The 21,911-nt window shown below is 45.4% G+C and overlaps 1 protein-coding gene across 3 annotated transcripts in view; it reads right to left on the reverse strand.

Moving 5' to 3' along the window:
* The window catches only part of LOC121575204 (disco-interacting protein 2 homolog B-A-like), a 74,884-nt gene that overhangs the window by 16,612 nt on the left and 36,361 nt on the right, over positions 1-21,911 (reverse strand). For 2 of the 3 annotated variants that reach the window (XM_041888160.2, XM_041888158.2), the window contains exons 2-8: positions 9,586-9,657; positions 5,326-5,502; positions 2,088-2,213; positions 1,558-1,929; positions 1,305-1,457; positions 446-565; positions 40-237 (exon numbers count right to left, since the gene is read on the reverse strand). In XM_041888160.2, coding sequence (XP_041744094.1) covers positions 40-237; positions 446-565; positions 1,305-1,457; positions 1,558-1,929; positions 2,088-2,213; positions 5,326-5,502; positions 9,586-9,657 — 1,218 coding nt within the window. Of the gene's footprint in view, positions 1-39; positions 238-445; positions 566-981; positions 994-1,304; positions 1,458-1,557; positions 1,930-2,087; positions 2,214-5,325; positions 5,503-9,585; positions 9,658-21,911 lie in introns of all 3 variants that reach the window. The other variant, XM_041888159.2, reaches the window with a different exon arrangement.

Here is a 21,911-nt window from a genome sequence, read left to right on the forward strand (position 1 = left end):
TCAGTGTACAGGGCTTTGTGTGTGGGCCTAGTTTCTTACCGTAGGTCAGTGTGTACAGGGGTTTGCCAGTGATGTCCAGGGCGGTGAGGGCGGGGCTCTTGCCTTGTGTGGCCCCCCAGCGAGACAGGGCAGCCTGGAGGGCTGGAGGCCAGTTACTGACCACCCCCAGGGGCTCCCCCTTCACTGGGATGATCTGACGGCCCTCTGGCCGCGGTGTGTTGGGGTCCGGCTGGGGCACTGGAGGAGGAGAGGGGGGGGAGGGGCAGAATAAACCAGGTAGCACCTTTGAGGTTGGTACAGAGGGGTGGAAATGAAAACATTGTAGGTAAAATGTACAGAGATATAGTCTGGTCTCAGATCTGTTTGTGCTGTCTTGGGAGTTAGCAAACAGATCTGAGACCAGGCTAAGAGAGATCCATTGATTGAAGAATGAATGGTGGCTCACCCTCTACAATCTCTTCCTGGTCATCCACGAAGAACTCACTGAGGGGGGGCCTCTTGGGCCTCTTCAAGGTATTGAGCAGCTGCTGGATCTTAGTGGACACCCTGCTGTTGACCGGGACACCTAGGGGGGTCCGATAGACACTGTCACACACACATACATACACACACACTCTCCCTGCCCCAATATATGAAGGGAAGTCTTGATTGACTTCACACACAACACTGGCTTTCCTTATTTCGCTAGCCTATTTCTCGACTCGCAGTCTGCTAGTATGAAAACCAGCAGGCAAAGGGCTAACTCTACACCAGGACTGGGAGGGTTGGAGTGAGGTAAAAGGGAATAAGAATCATTGGTTTCATAATAGGAAAACACATGAGGATTCAGTCGGTTTCAGAGGATGGTTCTGGTTTCACAGAAATACTACTCTCCCTAATCATACAGCATAGAGGGTAAGAACAAGGCACAAAGGCCCAAACAGTACACAGACGTATATATAACACCACTCGTTCATGAGTTTCTCATAGGGAATGTGTTACCTCTTCTGTTACCTATTGCCAGTCAAAATAACACGTGACAGGGTGGAAAAAGACCAGAAGAAAACAAAACAACATGGTTTGGTTAATGATATGGTCCAGGCAGAAATCAACATGTTATTCAAGAAAAACATTATTACTTTAAAAAATAATATATATATTCAATGGAAATGCAAAAGTGTATGAAGATTCGACAAGGACACACACTCACGCGGTCATAATCTCACATATACACACCCACGCACAGACTTCCGTACTCCTACATACACCCATACACACACACACACACACACACACGGTGACCCTAACAAAGAGGCTGTTCTTACCGTCGGCTGTCTCCATCATGCTGGAGCGACTCTGTCCGCGGCTCATCCCCCGGACCACGGGAGGGTTGTTGGGCCTGTCCACCTGAGAGGAGCCCCTGGCCTGGGGGGCTGCCGCCAACACGTCTGGGGGGGGTCCGCTGTTCTCTGAAAGGCCTGGAAGAAAGACAGGTTCATTTTATCTGCTCAGTTTATCTTATATAGGGTTACATGCCAAGGCGTTCTAAAGTGTTGTGGTCATAAGGACATATCTTACCGATGCGTGCTTGAGCCAGCATGTCAGCTATGGCTGGATGCTGTGGCTGTGACTGTGGCTGGTACTGTGGCTGGTACTGTGGCTGGTACTGGGGCTGGTATTGGGGCTGGTATTGGGGCTTGTACTGGGGCTGGGCTTGGGGCTGGGGCTGGGCTTGGGGCTGGGGCTTGCCCTCTCCATGGGACAGAGTGGAGGAGGCGGAAGAAGCAGAAGAGGATGTGGAGGAGCCCTGGACAGAGCGGTTGATCCAGGAGTCAGGGCTCTGCAGATTGGGGGGCTGCAGCAGAGAGGAAGGGGTAGGAGCCCCCAAACCAGCACCCACTGACGACTGTCTCAACAGAGCACCCTCATCCTCTGAACCTGACGACGAGTCTGAGATAGGAGAGAGGAAGTAAGAGATGGAGAGAATTAGAAAGAGAGTGTGTGGCATTAGGATTCAACCCTACAGCACTAACAATAAAGCTTACGTAGGCTGTTCCTGAGGAAATAGAAGCAGTCAGGCTGATTTGAGGGGGTCAGTCCTACGCTACCTGGTGGGGTGCAGTTGTTGATGGGCGACTGGACGTAGGTGGAGCGGCGTTTGGTGGGCATGGGCAGTGCCATCTTCTCCTCCTTGTGTTTGGCCAACGCAGCCTGCACCGCCTCTGTGTGGATATCTGGGACAACGACAGAGAGAGAGAGACAGAGACAGAGACAAAGAGAGAGAGAGAGAGAGAGAGAGAGAGAGAGAGAGAGAGAGAGAGAGAGAGAGAGAGAGAGAGAGAGAGAGAGAGAGAGAGAGAGAGAGAGAGAGAGAGAGAGAGAGAGAGACAGAGAGACAGAGAGACAGAGAGAGACAGAGAGACAGAGAGAGACAGACAGAGAGAGACAGACAGAGTGAGAGAGAGAGAGACGGAGAGAGAGAGAGACAGAGAGAGCAGAGAGAGAGAGAGAGAGAGGCAGAGAGAGAGAGAGAGAGAGAGAGAGAGAGAGAGAGAGAGACAGAGACAGAGACAGAGACAGAGAGAGAGAGAGAGAGAGAGAGAGAGAGAGAGACACAGAGACAGAGACAGAGAAAGCAGAAGAAATTACAATTTTGAATTTTGATGATTGCAAAGGATAGGGAATAGGGATCGAGAGGAAGATGCAGATGATCCTTGAGATCCTTGAACATGAGAGCACCCAAGGTAAACATGAGTTTTTCTGGAAAAGTATTTCTGAAATCTAAGTGAAACGGAGATCTTCAAAATAATAATCATTATTCCATAGATACTGATGCATAAAGACAATCACTGTTCTGTCAACACAGTTAAAGCTGAAGTGATGTTTGAATTTCAACCATCAGAGGAGAAGAGATGGCAGTTAGGTCCTGCTGTAATAGGAAACCACTGTCTGTGTGCTGGAGAGAGAGGGGCTATTATCATGCTCACCCATCCTTGTACACACACACACACACACACACACACACACACTCGCACAAAGGCACGCATCAGATGATGACCAGAAGACACACAGGCACTACTGATACATTTCCTCATGACACAATCAGAATATATAAGAAAATCTACATAAACCATCAAACACAACACATTGCATAACCAACACTATAGAATGTCATAAGATATCATTTGATTCTACTAAAAATAGACTGCTATTCTGTTTCCATTCTTCCTAAAGCTGCATGCGCAATCATTAATCGCCATAGAAACATGAGAGAATGACCATCACACATGTCTGAGAGGCTGAGAGGCATCTCCATGGCAATAGGCGAGGTTGCCGGGTGTTAAGATGTTAAAGTTGTTCGGTGTCTCTCCTCTACCTCTCCGGCCCTACACGGCAACCAACAATGAACAGCAAAGACTGCCAGACGCCATCAGAGCCCACACACATACACACTTGCAGCACCTCAGCCTAGCAACACACACATACCCTACACACATCCATGCTACATACAAATGTTCGCCATGCGTCTGGATCTAAACATCATCATATCGCTGACAGCTAATTCTCAATCTCTCAGTCCTCTTGCGCACATCCTCCCTGTCTTCCTTTCTCTGTAGCTCTACTCCCTCCTCCATCTCTCTCTCTTTCTTCCCTTCTCTCTCAACGAGACTGAGGTGTCAGCAGGTTCTTCATTAGGACTGCTGGAGTGTTACTGACTGACCCATAGCTGCTCTTCCCTGACCCCTCACTCTATCCCTCCTCTCTATCCATTTTCATAAAAATGTTAAAGATGTATATAAAAGGGTTCCCTCCTCTCTATCCCTCCTCTCCATACCTCCTCTCCATCCCTCCTCTCCACCCCTCCTCTCCATCCTCTCCATCCCTCCTCTCCATCCTCTCCATACCTCCTCTCCACCCCTCCTCTCCATCCCTCCTCTCCACCCCTCCTCTCCATCCTCTCCATACCTCCTCTCCATACCTCCTCTCCACCCCTCCTCTCCATCCCTCCTCTCCACCCCTCCTCTCCACCCCTCCTCTCCATCCCTCCATCCCTCCTCTCCATCCATTTTCATCAAAATGTTAAAGATGTATATAAAAGGGTTCCCTCCTCTCCACCCCTCCTCTCCATCCCTCCTCTCCACCCCTCCTCTCCATCCCTCCTCTCCACCCCTCCTCTCCATCCCTCCATCCCTCCTCTCCATCCATTTTCATCAAAATGTTAAGGATGTATATAAAAGGGTTCCCTCCTCTCCATCCCTCCTCTCCATCCCTCTCTTATTCCCTCTCAGTCCTGCTCCATTTCTCTGTGTTATTCCTCTGTAATAGAAGAGTGTTTGCCCTCAAATGTCAATCCTCTTCAAAGTCCTTCTCCATTATCCCTGCATCCTATTTGTTTCCACCTGGCAACCAGCTACCATTCCCTTTCCCTCTTTCCCAATCCTTTCCCTGAATCCAGTCGGACTTCCAGTAAGATCCCCTGAGATTCCTCCACACATCAAATGGAACTTGAAGAAAACATTTTGCTGTTCTCTCTGGTCAGCCGTCCTATTAGCTCAAACAGATCCCACACAGTAGTGGTCCTTCAGTCCCCAAAACTCCACTCCACAATGAAGCATGGGAGCGAGCGTGCATGTGTGTACATGCATGTGTATCTCACGTGAGAGGCGAGACCAGTCTGATGCAGAGGCTGACCAAACAGGGAGGGGAGGAGAGAGAAATGTAAGGAGAGAGAAATGCTAGAGTATGAAGCTGCCTAGAGGGAGGGCACATTTACACTGTGTGCACCTCTAGTAACAGAAGGAGAGAGAGAAAGAGAGAGAGAGAGGACAGAAAGACTCTTATAGGCTTCTCTACAATCCTTTGTTCTTTCATGTCTTCTCAACGATACATTCTAACACTCCTTCCCTGCACTCTATAGAATCTACAATAGAATTCTATGGTGCAGAGTTCCTCCTTCCTGTATAGTATTCCCCCTGCTCTCTCCACAGCCCAGCACATTGCCAAGCCATGACATTACTCCCCAATCACAATGTGAGGGATCTGGCCTCTTGGGCTCCCCTTTAGAGGGGATGCTGTTGCACACTGTAGGGACTTCTCTTTCTCCACAACCCAACAGGACACACACTCACACTCCAACACAAAGCAGCGTTGCCCTTTCATTGGTCTATTTGAGACTATTACAGGATTCTACTTCAAACCAGATTGGACCATAAAATGACTATATTAATGGTTATATTGACTGAAATGAAATAAATAATGAGAATAGATCAAACTTAACATGAACCAAAAACTCAACATTATTGACTATGACTGGATTTCCTTAGGTGACCTAAAGTTGTTGCCCACCTGATCGGTAGCGGTCATCCCTGGTCCCTCCGTTGCGGTGCGGTCGTCGGGAGCGACGATCACGGTACCGGGAGGAGGAGCTGGGGGGAGGAGCCTGGGTGTGAACGTTGGCATGGGTGCCAGAGGCGTTGCTAGGACCAGGAGCCTGGGCGTCATAGGCAGGGGGGGGAGCTTCCACTGGGGAGTACAAAATAATAAAGTAGATGACTAGGAGACAAAAGAACAGTACACAAAGTACAGTGCCTTGCAAAAGTATTCATCCTCCTTGGTGTTTTTCCTATTTTGTTGCATTACAACCTGTAATTTAAATGGATTTTTATTTGGATTTCATATAATGGACCAATTGGTGAAGTGAAATTAAAAGAATTCTAAAAAATACATAACGGAAAAGTGGTGCGTGCATATGTATTCAACCCCTTTGCTATGAAGCCCCTAAATAAGATCCTGTGCAACCAATTACCTTCAGAAGTCACATAATTAGTTAAATAAAGTCCACCTGTGTGCAATCTAAGTGTCACATGATCTGTCACATGATCTCAGTATATATACACACCTGTTCTGAAAGGCCCCAGAGTCTGCAATACCACTAAGCAAGGGGCACCACCAAGCAAGCGGCACCATGATGACCAAGGAGCTCTCCAAACAGGTCAGGGACAAAGTTGTGGAGAAGTACAGATCAGGGTTGGGTTAAAAAAATATATCCGAAACTTTGAACATCCCACGGAGCACCATTAAATCCATTATTAAAAAATTGAAAGAATATGGCACCACAACAAACCTGCCAAGAGAGGGCCGCCCACCAAAACTCACGGACCAGGCAAGGAGGGCATTCATCAGAGAGGCAACAAAGAGACCAAAGATAACCCTGAAGGAGCTGCAAAGCTCCACAGCGGAGATTGGAGTATCTGTCCATAGGACCACTTTAAGCTGTACACTCCACAGAGCAGGGCTTTACGGAAGAGTGGCCAGAAAAAAAGCCATTGCTTAAAGAAAAAAATAAAGAAAACACATTTGGTGTTCGCCAAAAGGCATATGGGAGACTCCCCAAACATATGGAAGAAGGTACTCTGGTCAGATGAGACTAAAATTGAGCTTTTTGGCCATCAAGGAAAACGTTATGTCTGGCGCAAACCCAACACCTCTCATCACCCCGAGAACACCATCCCCATTTTTCATCGGCAGGGACTGGGAAACTGGTCAGAATTGAAGGAATGATGGATGGCGCTAAATACAGGGAAATTCTTACATTTGACATTTTTTAGTCATTTAGTACACGCTCTTAACCAGAGCGACTTACAGGAGCAATTAGGGTTAAGTGCCTTGCTCAAGGGCACAGACAGATTTTTCACCTAGTCGGCTCGGGGATTAGAACGAGCGACCTTTCGGTTACTGGCACTACCCTCTTAACCACTAAGCTACCTGCCGCCCCGGGAAACCTGTTTTAGTCTTACAGAGATTTGAGACTGGGACGGAGGTTCACCTTCCACCAGGACAATGACCCTAAGCATACTGCTAAAGCAACACTTGAGTGTGGTTTAGGCCCTCCCGTAGCTCACTTGGTAGAGCATGATGCTTGCAATGCCAGGGTTGTGGGTTCGATTCCCACGGGGGGCCAGTATGAAAAATGTATGCACTCACTAACTGTAAGTCGCTCTGGATAAGAGCGTCTGCTAAATGACTAAAATGGTAAATGTAAATGTTTAAGGGGAAACATTTAAATGTCTTGGAATGGCCTAGTCAAAGCCCAGACCTCAATCCAATTGAGAATCTGTGGTATGACTTAAAGATTGCTGTACACCAGCGGAACCCATCCAACTTCAAGGAGCTGGAGCAGTTTTGCCTTGAAGAATGGGCAAAAATCCCAGTGGCTAGATGTGCCAAGCTTATAGAGACATACCCCAAGAGACTTGCAGCTGTAATTGCTGCAAAAGGTGGCTCTACAAATTATTGACTTTGGGGGGGTTGAATAGTTATGCACGCTCAAGGTTTCTGTTTTTTTGTCTTATTTCTTGTTTGTTTCACAATAAAAAATATTTTGCATCTTCAAAGTGGTAGGCATGTTGTGTAAATCAAATAACAATATTCCATTTAGAAGACGCTTTTATCCAAAGCGACTTACAGTCATGCGTGCATACATTTTTTGTGTATGGGTGGTCCCGGGGATCGAACCCACTACCTTGGCGTTACAAGCGCCGTGCTCTACCAGCTGAGCTACAGAGGACCACCAAATGATACAAACCCCCCAAAAATCCATTTTAATTCCAGGTTGTAAGGCAACAAAATGCCAAGGAGGGTGAATACTTTTGCAAGTCACTGTACATAGTGCATTCAGACTAATTCACTTTTTCCACATTTTGGAGGAAACCAGGCACCGCTCATCACCTGGCCAATACCATCCTTACAGTGAAGCATGGTGGTGGCAGCATCATGCTGTGGGGATGTTTTTCAGCGGCAGAGACTGGGAGACTAGTCAGGATCGAGGGAAAGATGAACGGAGCAAAGTACAGAGAGATCCTTGATGAAAACATGCTCCAGAGCGCTCAGGACCTCAGACTGGGGTGAAAGTTCACCTTTCAACGGGACAATGACCCTAAGCACACAGCCAAGACAATGCAGGAGTGGCTTCGGGACAAGTCTCTGAATGTCCTTGAGTGGCCCAGCCAGAGCCCGGACTTGAACCTGATCGAACATCTCTGGAGAGACCTGAAAATAGCTGTGCAGCGACGCTCCCCATCCAACCTGAGAGCTTGAGAGGATCTGCAGAGAAGAATGGGAGAAACTCCCCAAATACAGGTGTGCCAAGCTTGTGGCGTCATACCCAAGAAGACTTGAGGCTGTAATCGCTGCCAAAGGTGCTTCAACAAAGTACTGAGTAAAGGGTCTGAATACTTATGTAAGTGTGATATTTCTGTTTTTTATTTTTAATACATTTGCAAACTTTTCTAAAAACCTGTTTTTGCTTTGTCATTATGGGGTATAGTGTGTAGATTGATGAGGGGGAATAAAAACAATGTAATCCATTTTAGAATAAGGCTGTAACGTAACAAAATGTGGAAAAAGTGAAGGGGTCTGAATACTTTCTGAATGCACTGTAGTAGGTCATGTACCACAGAGTACAAGTAAAGAGCTGTGGCTCTGTCATTTCCATGGATACAGACAGAAAAAGAGTTCAGAACTCTCTAGGCTTCCAGTTCTTCCTTCTCCTACTAAGGACCTTGACCTGACCTTTAAGTGACTTAATCGTCACATGATGAAGAAAATATTGCTGCCTCTCAAATAGAAATTCATAATCACAATCTTCAATTCACAATCTTACATTTACATTTTTACATTTTAGTCACTTAGCAGACGCTCTTATCCAGAGCGCCTTACAGATAGTGAGTGCATACATTTTCATACTTACAAAATGTCATTAGGATCTACATGTGCTTTTACAACATACCGCATTTTCATCAAAATGTTAAAGATGTATATAAAAGGGTTCCGTCTAACCATAATAGAACATCATGACTTGGGTCATTTTGGAAAGGGACAGAACATTGTAAACAAAGGAGCAGCTTTGCTCATTGCCGAGAAATGCTGTCTGAAATTGCTAATATTTTCAGACAATGAACCATAAAGGAAGTGGGTGAATAAAGAGGGAAGTGGTGCCTGGCTGTGGAGAGAATAATGCGCCTATCAGAGTCCAAAAACGTGTACGCACAGCAGTGTTCTAGAATATTGGACCGTTGTCTTTTATGCTTTCCAAATACTACAATCAATTTATCCAACCGTCACCCCCATTCAAATTAATAGAAGACGCATACGCGGAGCCGTGCTGGTTGGGAATTTTAGGGAGGTGCGTGGTGTTGGGCTGTGCGTCGGTGGTCTCAGAGCCGCGTAGCTATGTCACAATGGGCCGCCAGACTATCGCGTCTCTGCATCTGTGGACTGGAGGAGTCTGGAGACACTGTAGTGACCGGAGCTACCACTGAGACGCAGCAGTAAGCACCAAGCAGGTTTGACCATGTTTCTTAATCTTCTTGATGATGGAGGAGAGAAAAAATCCAGAACATCATGACGAATTTTGTAAATAATCTAAAATCAAACAAAAACAGTAGTTGAATATTGAAGGTATGTTCTCATAGGCCTGAGTGGCATTATGGGGAGATGTTGTATCCAGGAAAAGGTCAATCAAATCAAATTTTATTGGTTGCGTACACAGTTTAGCAGATGCTATAGCGGGTGCAGCGAAATACTTGTTTCATACTTGTTTCTTACCTGGTGTATGAATAAAGAAGGGAAGCAGAAGTTTAGTCCTTTTTTTCTCATATCCCTTCTGTGTGATATCACCTGAGAAAGAAGAGAACACTGGTCACTGATGTGATCAGACAGATATACAACATACACAAATACTAGTTCAGCAGGCAGTACAAATACATAGGCTAATGTATGCATCAAACCAACAGTGGTCAAATAATCTCAGTCGAACAAAAATGAGCTGTGTGTTCTTTATGTAAAGAGCAAGTGCTTTACTGGAGCAACTGTGTGTAGGCTATTTATTCATTTTGTTCATTTAGCCCTCAGAAAAGTTATTGTAGTACACACAAACAGGCAGAAACACACACTTCATGTCCAACTTTGATGAAGAAATACTAGAATATTCTGACCAAACAGTTTAAGGATTAAAGAGTAAGTGGTTTTCTTTTCATGTCTGAAATCTTCATATCTCAGAATCTGTTTGGGGGAAATATCTACAATGATACTTTGATGGCAGTTTTTTTCCACCCTTTTTTGCCTCCAATGCACATTTTATTATGTAAGAAATTTGTCATCAGTATTTTCGAATGGCACCGGACAACCCATACAACCCATACAACCCAAAAGTTATGCAAAAGGCAAACGGGGCTAGAAACATAATTGAACTGTCTGTAGTTGGATTCCCAACTCCCACATCAGACCATAGCAACCCTGGTAATGACCCTCTATGCTCAACAAGGTGTGGTGTATTACCCATCTGTTCAAACACAGGCCTTTCATAAGTCACTCCCATTTGAGAGAGAGAGAGAGAGAGAGAGGGGGGGGGGACGAGAGGGGGGAGGGATTAAGCAAATGAAAGAAGGAATGAAGAGAGGGAGAGGGAAAAACAACAGAGATTATCAGAAAACCGTGATAGATTCAAGTAGCTAGCTACTAGTGTTCAGTGCTCTGGCAGAGAGAAGGACGGATGGGAAGACATGTGAGCTGGATGATGAAAGTGTTGGTGTGACTCCAGTGACAGGATGAGAGGGGGAAGTGGAGGAAGAGAGTGAACTAAATATGGAGACACATTGATGCCAGAGCAGGATGGGATGAATCAGAGATATACACAGAGAATGAGGGGAGGGCAGAGGAGGAGAAGAGAGGAGAAATAAGAAAGAGGAAGAATATGGAGGAGGAGAAAGAGACAGGGGGGAGAAGAGGGGACATAGGGGAGGAAAGGATGGGTACACAGAGGTGGATGAGTGCTGAGTTGGTGTGATGGCAGGTCATAGTGAGCATGCTATTGTGTCTCAGTCAGCTCTCTACTTTCTTTCTTTCTCACTCTCTCTCCCCTCTCACCCGACCTAGCTATCTGCCTGAGAATCTGGCCTTGAAGCAGAGTAGCATCTCTGCCAACCACCTCCGTAAGCACTGCTGCCACCCACACCCACACACACACAAATATTCTCCCACCCACACACAATCCATCTGGAGTGCATTCACCTCGATATCACCCCTGTTGAACACAGATGATAAATATGCCCTCCCTCAAGCCCCCATCCTACCTACCCCCTTCTCCCTGATCCATGGGAGCCAACCAGGCACCATCTGACCCCTACTGGGCCCACCTCAGAAGTGCAGTGATGGCATCACAAATCTCCCTGAGAAAAACCTAGTCAACATTAAAACTGCTGTTATCATCATTATCATCATCATCATCACCTGAGCTAATTTTGAATGAGGCCTGTTAGATCTGGAGGAGAGGAGTATCAACTGCCTCATTGCAAATCTGCACTGTACACCCCAATCTCACCACTTCACATAACGTCTGCCTACTCAAGGTGCAGCATAGGGGGCCACAGTCCAGTCAAACAGAAAGCCACTACTTTAGCTGGGACTAAGACAGCTGTCAGGGTGAATGGAACTACGCATTTATTCTAACAAGTAAACCAAAGCAGCAACAGCCCAATGGCCTCTCTGGCAAACACAGAATAACGCTTAAGGAATTAACAGATGTTGAACGAACCCCTGACTGCCCTGCCTCCAAATCAACTCAGTCTGTTATTGAAACATTATATCACAGGTGCTGCTGAGTCTGAGATAACGTTACACAAAACGTTTTGATAATAACAAGGGTTTCCTGTGTCTGATGCTTCACCCAATCTGAATGGGTGATCTGTTTATCTGAAGCAAGAGATGAGACCCCTCCTGGGTCGTATCATCTGGGAGAGCTCTCAGTGGGCAGCGGACCTAAACCCAGATTACAGATTAGAGGCCTGGCCCAGACACACACAGGCAGGAAAAGCCAAGGTGAGTTCCAGTGGTGCTACCTAGTCACCTTCTACAGGGATTCTATAGGACTAAAGGGATTAGAGGAGGGTTTCCCCCTGAATAGACAAAGTACGCAAACACTGTACATAATGTACACACACACAGGGATTCAGTATACAAATACTTACTATAGCCTATACAGAGACACAGTTCAACGGGCCTATTTTATTTAGATGCACATTGAAACAATAAATCACCCAGAAGCTGATACGATAACAGATATTTTCTCTGCATGATGGCCGATATATGATGTACATGTTTGGACTGATCCACAAGATCAGTTTGGACACACATACCGATTCACGCTCACACCCACTCAGATTGTCACACATACCACAGTTAAATTCCATCCAATTAAATAAATAATTACTATCCCCATAGGGAAAGGAGTCAAGGACAGTTTGTTGGTAACGCGACACCCCAGTGCTGTGGGTCAAAGCATCCATGAGATACAGCGGCATCATACAAAACACACTGTCTGTTCATGTTAGCAGGTTAGTTAATATATATAATATATGCCAAAGCGACTTACAGTCATGCATGCATACATTTTACATATGAACAGGTGGTCCCGGGAATCGAACCCATCTCCATGATGTACTAACTGATCTACAGAGGACCACACTGAGCTACAGGACTATTCAGTATTTACTCCCTACTGAATACACTCAAACACAGCCCATACACTCAGAAACAGAGTTAGTCTTTTTTTATGAAGACAAGGATGGGAACAAGCTAACACTACCATAAGTAATACATGAACAGTACAGTTGGCCTGGCTTACTCACGCAACTTATTTTTAGCGCATGTGAACCGACCCCTCCACTGAAGAGGAAGAGGGATGTGGATGGGGGGAGGGGCGACTGGGGAATTAGACGAACAGTTCTCAAAGTAAACACTATTCCATCGGGGTGATTTCAGATTGATCTCTTTTTTTTCTTGATGGCGCCATCAAAAGCTACATCCCTGCAACATCAGCTCTAGTTGAGCTGTTCCATTCATTGGAGTGTACCACTAAGAGCCTACCACTAAGAGCCAAACCCCCCTCTCTGGGTGGAGGTGGTGCAGCCCGTGAGGGAAGCGCAGGTGGATGGGGTTGGATATGGTCATAGATGCAGAGTAATGTTAAAAGGGATGTACAATTGCCTTATATCAGCCTGTTCCGGACGACTGTGTGATCTCGCTCTCTGTAGCCGATGTCAGTAAGACCTGTAAACAGGTTAACATTCATAAGGCTGCAGGGCCAGACGGATTATGAGGACACGTACTCAGAGCATGCGCTGACCAGCTGGCAAGTGTCTTCACTCACATTTTTAACCTATCCCTGACCAGGTCTGTAATACCAACTTGTTTCAAGCAGACCACCATAGTCCCTGTGCCCAAGAATGCCAATGTAACCTGCCTAAATGACTATCGCCCTGTAGCACTCACATCTATAGCCATGAAATGTTTAGAAAGGCGGGTCATGGCTCACATCAACACCATCATCCCAGACACCCTGGAACCACTCCAATTTGCATACTGCCCCAACCGATCCAAAGATGACACAATCTCTATTCCACACTGCCCTCTCCCAGCTGGGCAAAAGGAATACCTATGTAAGAATGCTGTTCATTGACTACAGCTCAGCATTCAAGACCATAGTCCCCTCTATCACCAAGCTCAGGACCCTGGGACTGAACACCTCCCTCTGCAACTGGATCCTGGACTTCCTGACAATGAGGCTGTAGTGGAGCGTGTCGAGAGCTTCAAGTTCCTCGGTGTCCACATCACTAAGGAATTAACATGGTTCACACACACCCACACAGTTGTGAAGAGGGCATGACAGGAGGCTGAAAAGATTTGGCATAGGCCCTCAGATCCTCAAATAGTTCTACAGCTGCACCATTGAGAGCATCTTGACTGGCTGCATCACCGCTTGGTATGGCAACTACAAGGTACCCAACCGCAATGCGCTACAGAGGGTGGTGAGTACGGCCCAGTACATCACTGGGGCCGAGCTCCCTGCCATCCAGGACCTCTATACCAGGCGGTGTCAGAGGAAGGCCCAAAGAATTGTCAAAGACTCCAGCCAACCAAGCCATAGACAGTTCTCTCTGCTACCGCATGGCAAGCGGTACCAGTGCACCAAGTCTGGAACCAACAGGTCCCTGAACAGCTTCTACCCCCAAGCCATAAGACTGCTAAACAAGACCGCTAAATAGCTAATCAAATGGCTACCCGCGCTACCTGCATTGACCCTTTTTTGCACTAACTCTCTTGCACTGACTCTATGCACACACAATGGACTCTACTCACACATACTGTCACCCCAACACACACTACATATGCCCACATACACACAAACATAACATGTGCACCCATGCATACTGACACCACACACACACACACACTCACCACATACGCTGATGCTACTACCTTTTATCAATCCTGTTGCCTAGTCTCTTTAACCCTACCTATATGTACATAGCTACCTCAGTTACCTCATACCCCTGCACATCGACTCTATACTGGTACTCCTTGTATATAGCCAAGTTACTTTTACTCATTATTGTTATTTCGTTGTTCACTGTGTATTTATTTTTTGTGTCACTGTTTACGTATATACACTACCGGTCAAAAGTTTTAGAACACCTATTCATTCAAGGGTTTTTCTTTATTTTTACTATTTTCTACATTGTATAATAATATTGAAGATATTCAAAACTATGTAATAACACATATGGAATCATGTAGTAACCAAACAAGTGTTAAACAAATCAACATATATTTTATATTTGAGATTCTTCAAATAGCCACCCTTTGCCTTGATGACAGCTTTGCAAACTCTTGGCATTCTCTCACTTTTGATCAGTAGTGTATATATTTTTTTAAATCTTTAACTCTGCATTGTTGGAAAACAACACATAAGTAAGAAATTCACTGTTACATTTACATTTTAGTCATTTAGCAGACGCTCTTATCCAGAGCGACTTACAGTTAGTGAGTGCATACATTTTTATTTTTTATACTGGAATCGAACCCACAACCCTGGCGTTGCAAATGCCATGCTCTACCAACTGAGCTACATCCCTGCCGGCCATTCCCTCCCCTACCCTGGACGACGCTGGGCCAATTGTGCGCCGCCCCATGGGTCTCCCAGTCGCGGCCGGCTACGACAGAGCCTGGATTCGAACCAGGATCTCTAGTGGCACAGCTAGCACTGCGATGCACTCGGGAGGACAGTGGCACAGTGTTAGTCTACACCTGTTGTTTACGAAGCATGTGACAAATACCATTTGATTCGATTTCATATTGGTACTGGCCGAAAATGCCAAATAAACATTATTTAGTTTAGAATGTTTTGAAATGTTACAAAATTCCAACAAAGTTGGGAACAAAGTTTGCAAACACACACACAGTAATAGGCTAAATGACATGGGTAGCCTATGCTTTCTATTTCCAAGACAAACCACAATTCTCCTGATACGAAAAGAGAACAAGGCCTACATTCTCAGTCTCATTGATCTAGCAGCAGAGTCAGTCACTCAGTCCCCCCAGTCCATACCAGACCAGACCCTGAGCTGTGGGACAGACAGTGATGCATGGTGACATGTTTCTACTTGATCACACAGCCAGTTCCTAAAGAAGAGTCAGACGCATGGTTTCATGGTTTCCCTGGTGCGTCCCAGCAGCTAAAGCCATTTGGGTCTCCCTCTAGTCTAGACAACATCCCTCTGGGCACAGACGTCAGTTCAACGTCTAGTTTTGATTTACATTTGATTGAGTTGTCAACTAGGTAAAAAAAAAAAAAAGCCATTACATTGAGAACTTTTTGCAAATCCAATACATTTTCCACGTTGATTCAACGTCATCACATTGATTTCTTTGATTGAAATGACATGGAAACAACGTTGATTCAACCAGTTTTTGCCCAGCGGTAGGACTGTTGAAGTCTTAAACTGGAATTAAATTGAGACCGCTTTCTACCCCATGGGCACTCTGTCTGCATAGCAATTAGCTAGCTCTCTCCTCTCTCGTACGCTCTTACTTTTAACATTATAATTCACTCTGTTTCTTCAAGGAAACACTGAGACATCTAAACACTTGATGATAATATACACATGACACATGGCACGCACACACGCACATACACACGCACACACGGAGAAAGGATGAGGACGGGGATTCCCAGTCTCTCACTCACCATAATAAACTACAGTCATCCGTTTTTTTTACTTTCGTTTGAAGATAAGGACTGTGGTCCTGTAATCATTTTAATAGATATAGATAGGGGCATTTCCATCTAAAAGGACCCATGAGCACCACCAACATGTGACGTTCATAGGAGCATGTCAAATTGGGTGTCAAATGAAAGCTGAGTCTATATTTGTATAAATTAAGGAATATATAAAATAAATCAGGAATAACCAAAGGCTTTGATTTCTGGTTAAACAGATGGAAAAGGGGTCTTTGACAACATCCACCAGAAAAACTCTTAAAAGGTATTAGAAATACATCAAAACACAATAATGTAAAGACCCCTGCCAACTAATACCAACACTTACAGTGCATTCTGAAAGTATTCAGACCAATTCACTTTTTCCACATTATGTTACGTTACAGCCTTATTCTAAAATGGATACAATAAAATAAAAATCCTCATCAATTTACACACAATACCAAATAATGACAGTTTAATTTTTTTTTGAAAATGTATTTAAAATCAAAAACAGAAATACCTTATTTACATAAGTACTCAGACCCTTTGCTAAGAGACTCGAAATTGAGCTCAGGTGCATCCTGTTTCCATTGATCATCCTTCAGATGTTTATACAACTTGATTGGAGTCCACCTGTGCTAAATTCAATTGATTGGACATGAGTTGGAAAGGCACACATCTGTCTATATAAGGTCCCACAGTTGACAGTGCATGTCAGAGCAAAAACCAAGCCATGAGGTCGAAGCAATTGTCCGTGAAGCTCAGAGGCAGGATTGTGTCGAGGCACAGATCTGGGGAAGGGAACAAAACAATTTCTACAGCATTGAAGGTCCCCAAGAACACAGTGGCCTCCATCATTCTTAAATGGAAGAAGTTTGGAACCACCAAGACTCTTCTTAGAGCTGACCGCCCGGCCAAACTGAGCAATCGGGGAGAAGGGCCTTGGTCAGGGAGTTGACTAAAAACCCGATGGTCACTCTGACAGAGCTCCAGAGTACCTCTGTGGAGATGGGAGAACCTTCCAGAAGGATAACCATCTCTGCAGCACTCCACCAATCAGGCCTTTATGGTAGAGTGGCCAGACGGAAGCCACTCCTCAGTAAAAGGCACATGACAGCCCACTAGGAGTTTGCCAAAAGGAACCTAAAGGACTCTCAGACCACGAGACACAAGATTCTCTGGTCTGATGAAACCAAGATTGAACTCTTTGGCCTGAATGCCAAGCGTCACGTCTGGAGGAAAACTGACACCATCCCTATGGTGAAGCATGGTGGTGGCAGCATAATGCTGTGGGAATGTTTTTCAGCAGCAGGGACTGGGAGAGACCTGAAAATAGTTGTGAAGCGACGCTCCCCATCCAACCTGACAGAGCTTGATAGGATCTGCAGAGAAGAATGGGAGAAACTCCCAAATACAGGTGTGCCAAGCTTATAGCGTCATACCCAAGAAGACTCGAGTCTGTAATCACTGCCAAACGTGCTTCAACAAAGTACTGAGTAAAGGGTCTGAATACTTATGTAAATGTAATATTTCCGTTTTTTATTTTTGAATACATTTGCAAACATGGTTTTGCTTTGTCATTATAGGGTATTGTGTGTAGATTGATAGCGGAAAAAAATATTTAATCCATTTTAGAATAAGGCTGTAACGTAACAAAATGTGGAAAAGGTCAAGGGGTCTGAATCCTTTCTGAATGCACTGTATATACACACACACACACACACACACACACACACACACACATATATATTAATATACAAAATCACAGTCATGGGAAGCACAAATGAAACATCACAAATCACCCAGAAAAAAGTTACATTCCTCCACAAATAAGTCCCCAATCAATACTTTAAAATTGCCCGAATGGCACCAGAACATCAAGATGAAATGTATTTAGAATTTTGTTCCAGCAATAGGGTGCATTAAAACTAAAAGCAGATTTACCTAGCTCGGTGGAAACCCTAGGAACCGCAAGAGTTAACCAATCCTGCTAATGGGTTAGGCAACTCAGGTGTCTATACTTCAACAGCAAAGCTAGATAAGATGGAAGTTTATTTACATTTTAGTCATTTAGCAGACGCTCTTATCCAGAGCGACTTACAGTTAGTGAACACATATATATATATATATTTTTTTATACTGGCCCCCCGTGGGAATCGAACCCACAACCCTGGCGTTGCAAACGCCATGCTCTATCAACTGAGCTACATCCCTGCCGGCCATTCCCTCCCCTAACCTGGACGACGCTGGGCCAATTGTGCGCCGCCCATGAGTCTCCCGGTCGCGGCCGGCTACGACAGAGCCTGGATTCAACTTCGGGCTTTTGTAAACATGACTGTGTATACATTGTGATGGAGTGAGAGGGTGGTATGTGAAGGCCGGTATATTCCTGCTTGTTGGCTACATCTTCTGGCCAGGAGAGAGGGTGGCCCAGAAGGGTAAGAGCCTAATTACACACACCTGAAAATAATTAGTTTGGAGGTTGGGTGGTGGCTGTTTTAACCTGGCTTTGGCCAGATCTGTTTTTTTTTGTCTGGAGCAGCAAGAGCTGACATGTAAAGCCCTCCAACACTGGGAGGGATATCGAACCCAACTGGGCAGGAACCTACCGGACGTTACTTGGCCGTACACCTTACTCCAGCAAGGACAAGCCTGTTGGGTTTCGATTTTCTTTTGTTGGATACGCCGGTAAACAGCTTAGCTGTGGCCTCCCGAGAGGCGCAGTGGTCTAAGGGTTTGATCCCAGGCTGTGTCACAGTCAGCAGTGACCGGAAGACCCATGAGGTGGCGCACAATTGGCCCAGCATCGTCCGGGTTAGGAGAGGGTTTGGCCGGCCGGGATTTCCTTGTCCCATCGTGCTCTAGCGACTCCTTGTGGCAGGCCGGGCGCCTGCAAGCTGACTTCGGTCACCAGCTGGACGGTATTTCCTCCGACACTTTGGTGCGGCTGGCTTCCGGGTTAAGCGAGCTGTGTGTCAGTCAAGAAGCAGTGCGGCCTGGCAGGGACGTGTTTCGGAGGACGCATGGCTCTCTCCCGAGTCTGTAGGGGAGTTGTAGCGATGGTACACGACTGTATGATAAGTAAATGAAGAGGGTAATGATTAATACTGGGATAATAAACAAACTAACAAAAACCTAACAAAAGTTCACCTGTAGCTGCATGGCCTATTCCAGTTAGCTGTAGATAGCTATGTTGTTCGAAGTTCGAGTACTTACTTTAACTAGGAGGTGATCACTTTCTTTGTTGTCACTTACAGCCAATGATGCACCAAAAAACTGTGCTTGTGGCAGGTTAATTCCTATATCTGGCGGCTGGTCATCTGTTGCTGGGGCTGGATCCCTGAAATAGGCCTTGTCTCGCTAGACTCTCTGTGCTGTCCTGAACAGACACTATTTTGGTACTTTTGGGGACGAGACAGCCGCGGCACATCTTTTTGTTGGAACTCTAGAATTAGCTTTCACTGACAAAACAGAACATTCTTTCCACGTCATTGACACTTCTTTTATATTTGAGTAGAAGATTGCAACAGGAGCCACATCCTGCTTTTGAAAACCCATCCCTCGACAGGTCCTGTTATCTCTTCTAAAGCAATTGGGTAGTCAGGTCGCTAAAAACGTTGCAAAAAGTTTGTTCCTGTTACAGTCGTACGCTTCACCACAAACATGGCATGCATCAACATATTTTGATGGGGTTTTAAATCGACGATTTCACGGCCATCCTCACAAACTGTTTCACCTACGACACTAATCTAGTGAGCACCTCTGTCCAAGCAAGGCATTTGATTGGTTTGACGTGTTGCGAGTCGTCACTGATTTACACCGGGTTCCCACCCTTTTTTAGCTGATTTTGTGCCATGGAATTCTCCAGGCTTCCCATTTAGGCTACCAAATCGGTAACAGAATAACCAAAAAATCTGTAATAGAATGACTGCAACTGAATTGGCTACAATGGTAATTCATAGTAGTCACAACTACAGTTGGGTCACCTGCTACTGTCCTCCCTTTCAATGGCATGCTGTTATGTTCAGCTCATAGGCCTAACTGTTTTCTTTCTCTTTCTGTTGCGTGGTGGTCAAAGCAAGAGTGTGAAAACGTTTAAACAAAATTGGGATCCTTAACGTTAAGAAACATCCCTAACCGAAAAACACTGCAGTTATCACGAAACATTATTTTCCCATGTTTTAGCCTAACTAGACGATAGGCTATAAAGGCCTGGGGAAAGTTGTCTAACTTAAATAAAACCAGAGAGGAAGAGGCGAACTTCAGGCTACTTTGGTGAATTTGCGAGGCATGCAAGACAAGACATTGCGAGATACAGATTACCAAGACATATGCGCACAGTTCTTTCTGCCTGCCCCCTCCTCTCTCTCCATCACGCTGGCTCGCCTGCTCTTTCTCTTTGCTAATGATGCGAGTGTGTGTGTTCAGTCTTCGGTCTGTGCGTGTAAAATATCCTAGCCTATTAATTGATGAAAGTCCCTGCTTTACTGAAGTTGCGAGACATTGCAAGAGATACAGCATTCCATTGCGAGGTTCAGCTTTTGATTGCCGATAGATAGGCCTAGTGCATGGTTCTGACTGTCTGCCTGGTGGCCGACCTGCCTGTACTGTGCCCCTCCCCTCTCTCTCCATCCCTCGCTAGCTCGCTATGAAAGATGTGAGTGTTTGTGTTCTCGGAAGTATGGCAACCAATCAGTCTCTTCTGTTCCAAAAATACTAAATCTTAGCAGCACTCAGAGATGGGAGTCGACATACAAGTAGTCGAGGAATACATTATTTTGGAGTCAACTCTCCACTACTACGTCATTGTTGTTAACAGTTGGAAAAATGGCAGAGAAAGGCAAGTGACAGCAGCAAAGTCCTGTATGGCAATATTTTGAGAAGTTAAATGAGAAGGAAATGCAAACTTTGTGAGGTGGAATTGAGGTACGGTAATGTTAGTACAGTTGCAATGCTAGGGCTGGGAGATATACAGTATACACAGTGAGGGAAAAAAGTATTTGATCCCCTGATGATTTTGTACGTTTGCCCACTGACAAAGAAATTATCAGTCTATAATTTTAATGGTAGGTTTATTTGAACAGTGAGAGACAGAATAACAACAACAAAATCCAGAAAATGTTATAAATTGATTTGCATTTTAATGAGGGAAATAAGTATTTGACCCCCTCTCAATCAGAAAGATTTCTGGCTCCCAGGTGTCTTTTATACAGGTAACGAGCTGAGATTAGGAGCACACTCTTAAAGGGAGTGCTCCTAATCTCAGTTTGTTACCTGTATAAAAGACACCTGTCCACAGAAGCAATCAATCAATCAGATTCCAAACTCTCCACCATGGCCAAGGCCAAAGAGCTCTCCAAGGATGTCAGGGACAAGATTGTAGACCTATACAAAGCTGGAATGGGCTACAAGACCATCGCCAAGCAGCTTGGTGAGAAGGTGACAACAGTTGGTGCGATTATTTGCAAATGGAAGAAACACAAAAGACCTGTCAATCTCCCTCGGCCTGGGGCTCCATGCAAGATCTCACCTCGTGGAGTTGCAATGATCATGAGAACGGTGAGGAATCAGCCCAGAACTACACGGGAGGATCTTGTCAATGATCTCAAGGCAGCTGGGACCATAGTCACCAAGAAAACAATTGGTAACACACTACGCCATGAAGGACTGAAATCCTGCAGCGCCCGCAAGGTCCCCCTGCTCAAGAAAGCACATATACAGGGCCGTCTGAAGTTTGCCAATGAACATCTGAATGATTCAGAGGAGAACTGGGTGAATGTGTTGTGGTCAGATGAGACCAAAATGGAGCTCTTTGGCATCAACTCAACTCGCC

Source organism: Coregonus clupeaformis, chromosome 10, assembly GCF_020615455.1.
Source record: "Coregonus clupeaformis isolate EN_2021a chromosome 10, ASM2061545v1, whole genome shotgun sequence".
Classification (NCBI taxonomy): domain Eukaryota; kingdom Metazoa; phylum Chordata; class Actinopteri; order Salmoniformes; family Salmonidae; genus Coregonus; species Coregonus clupeaformis.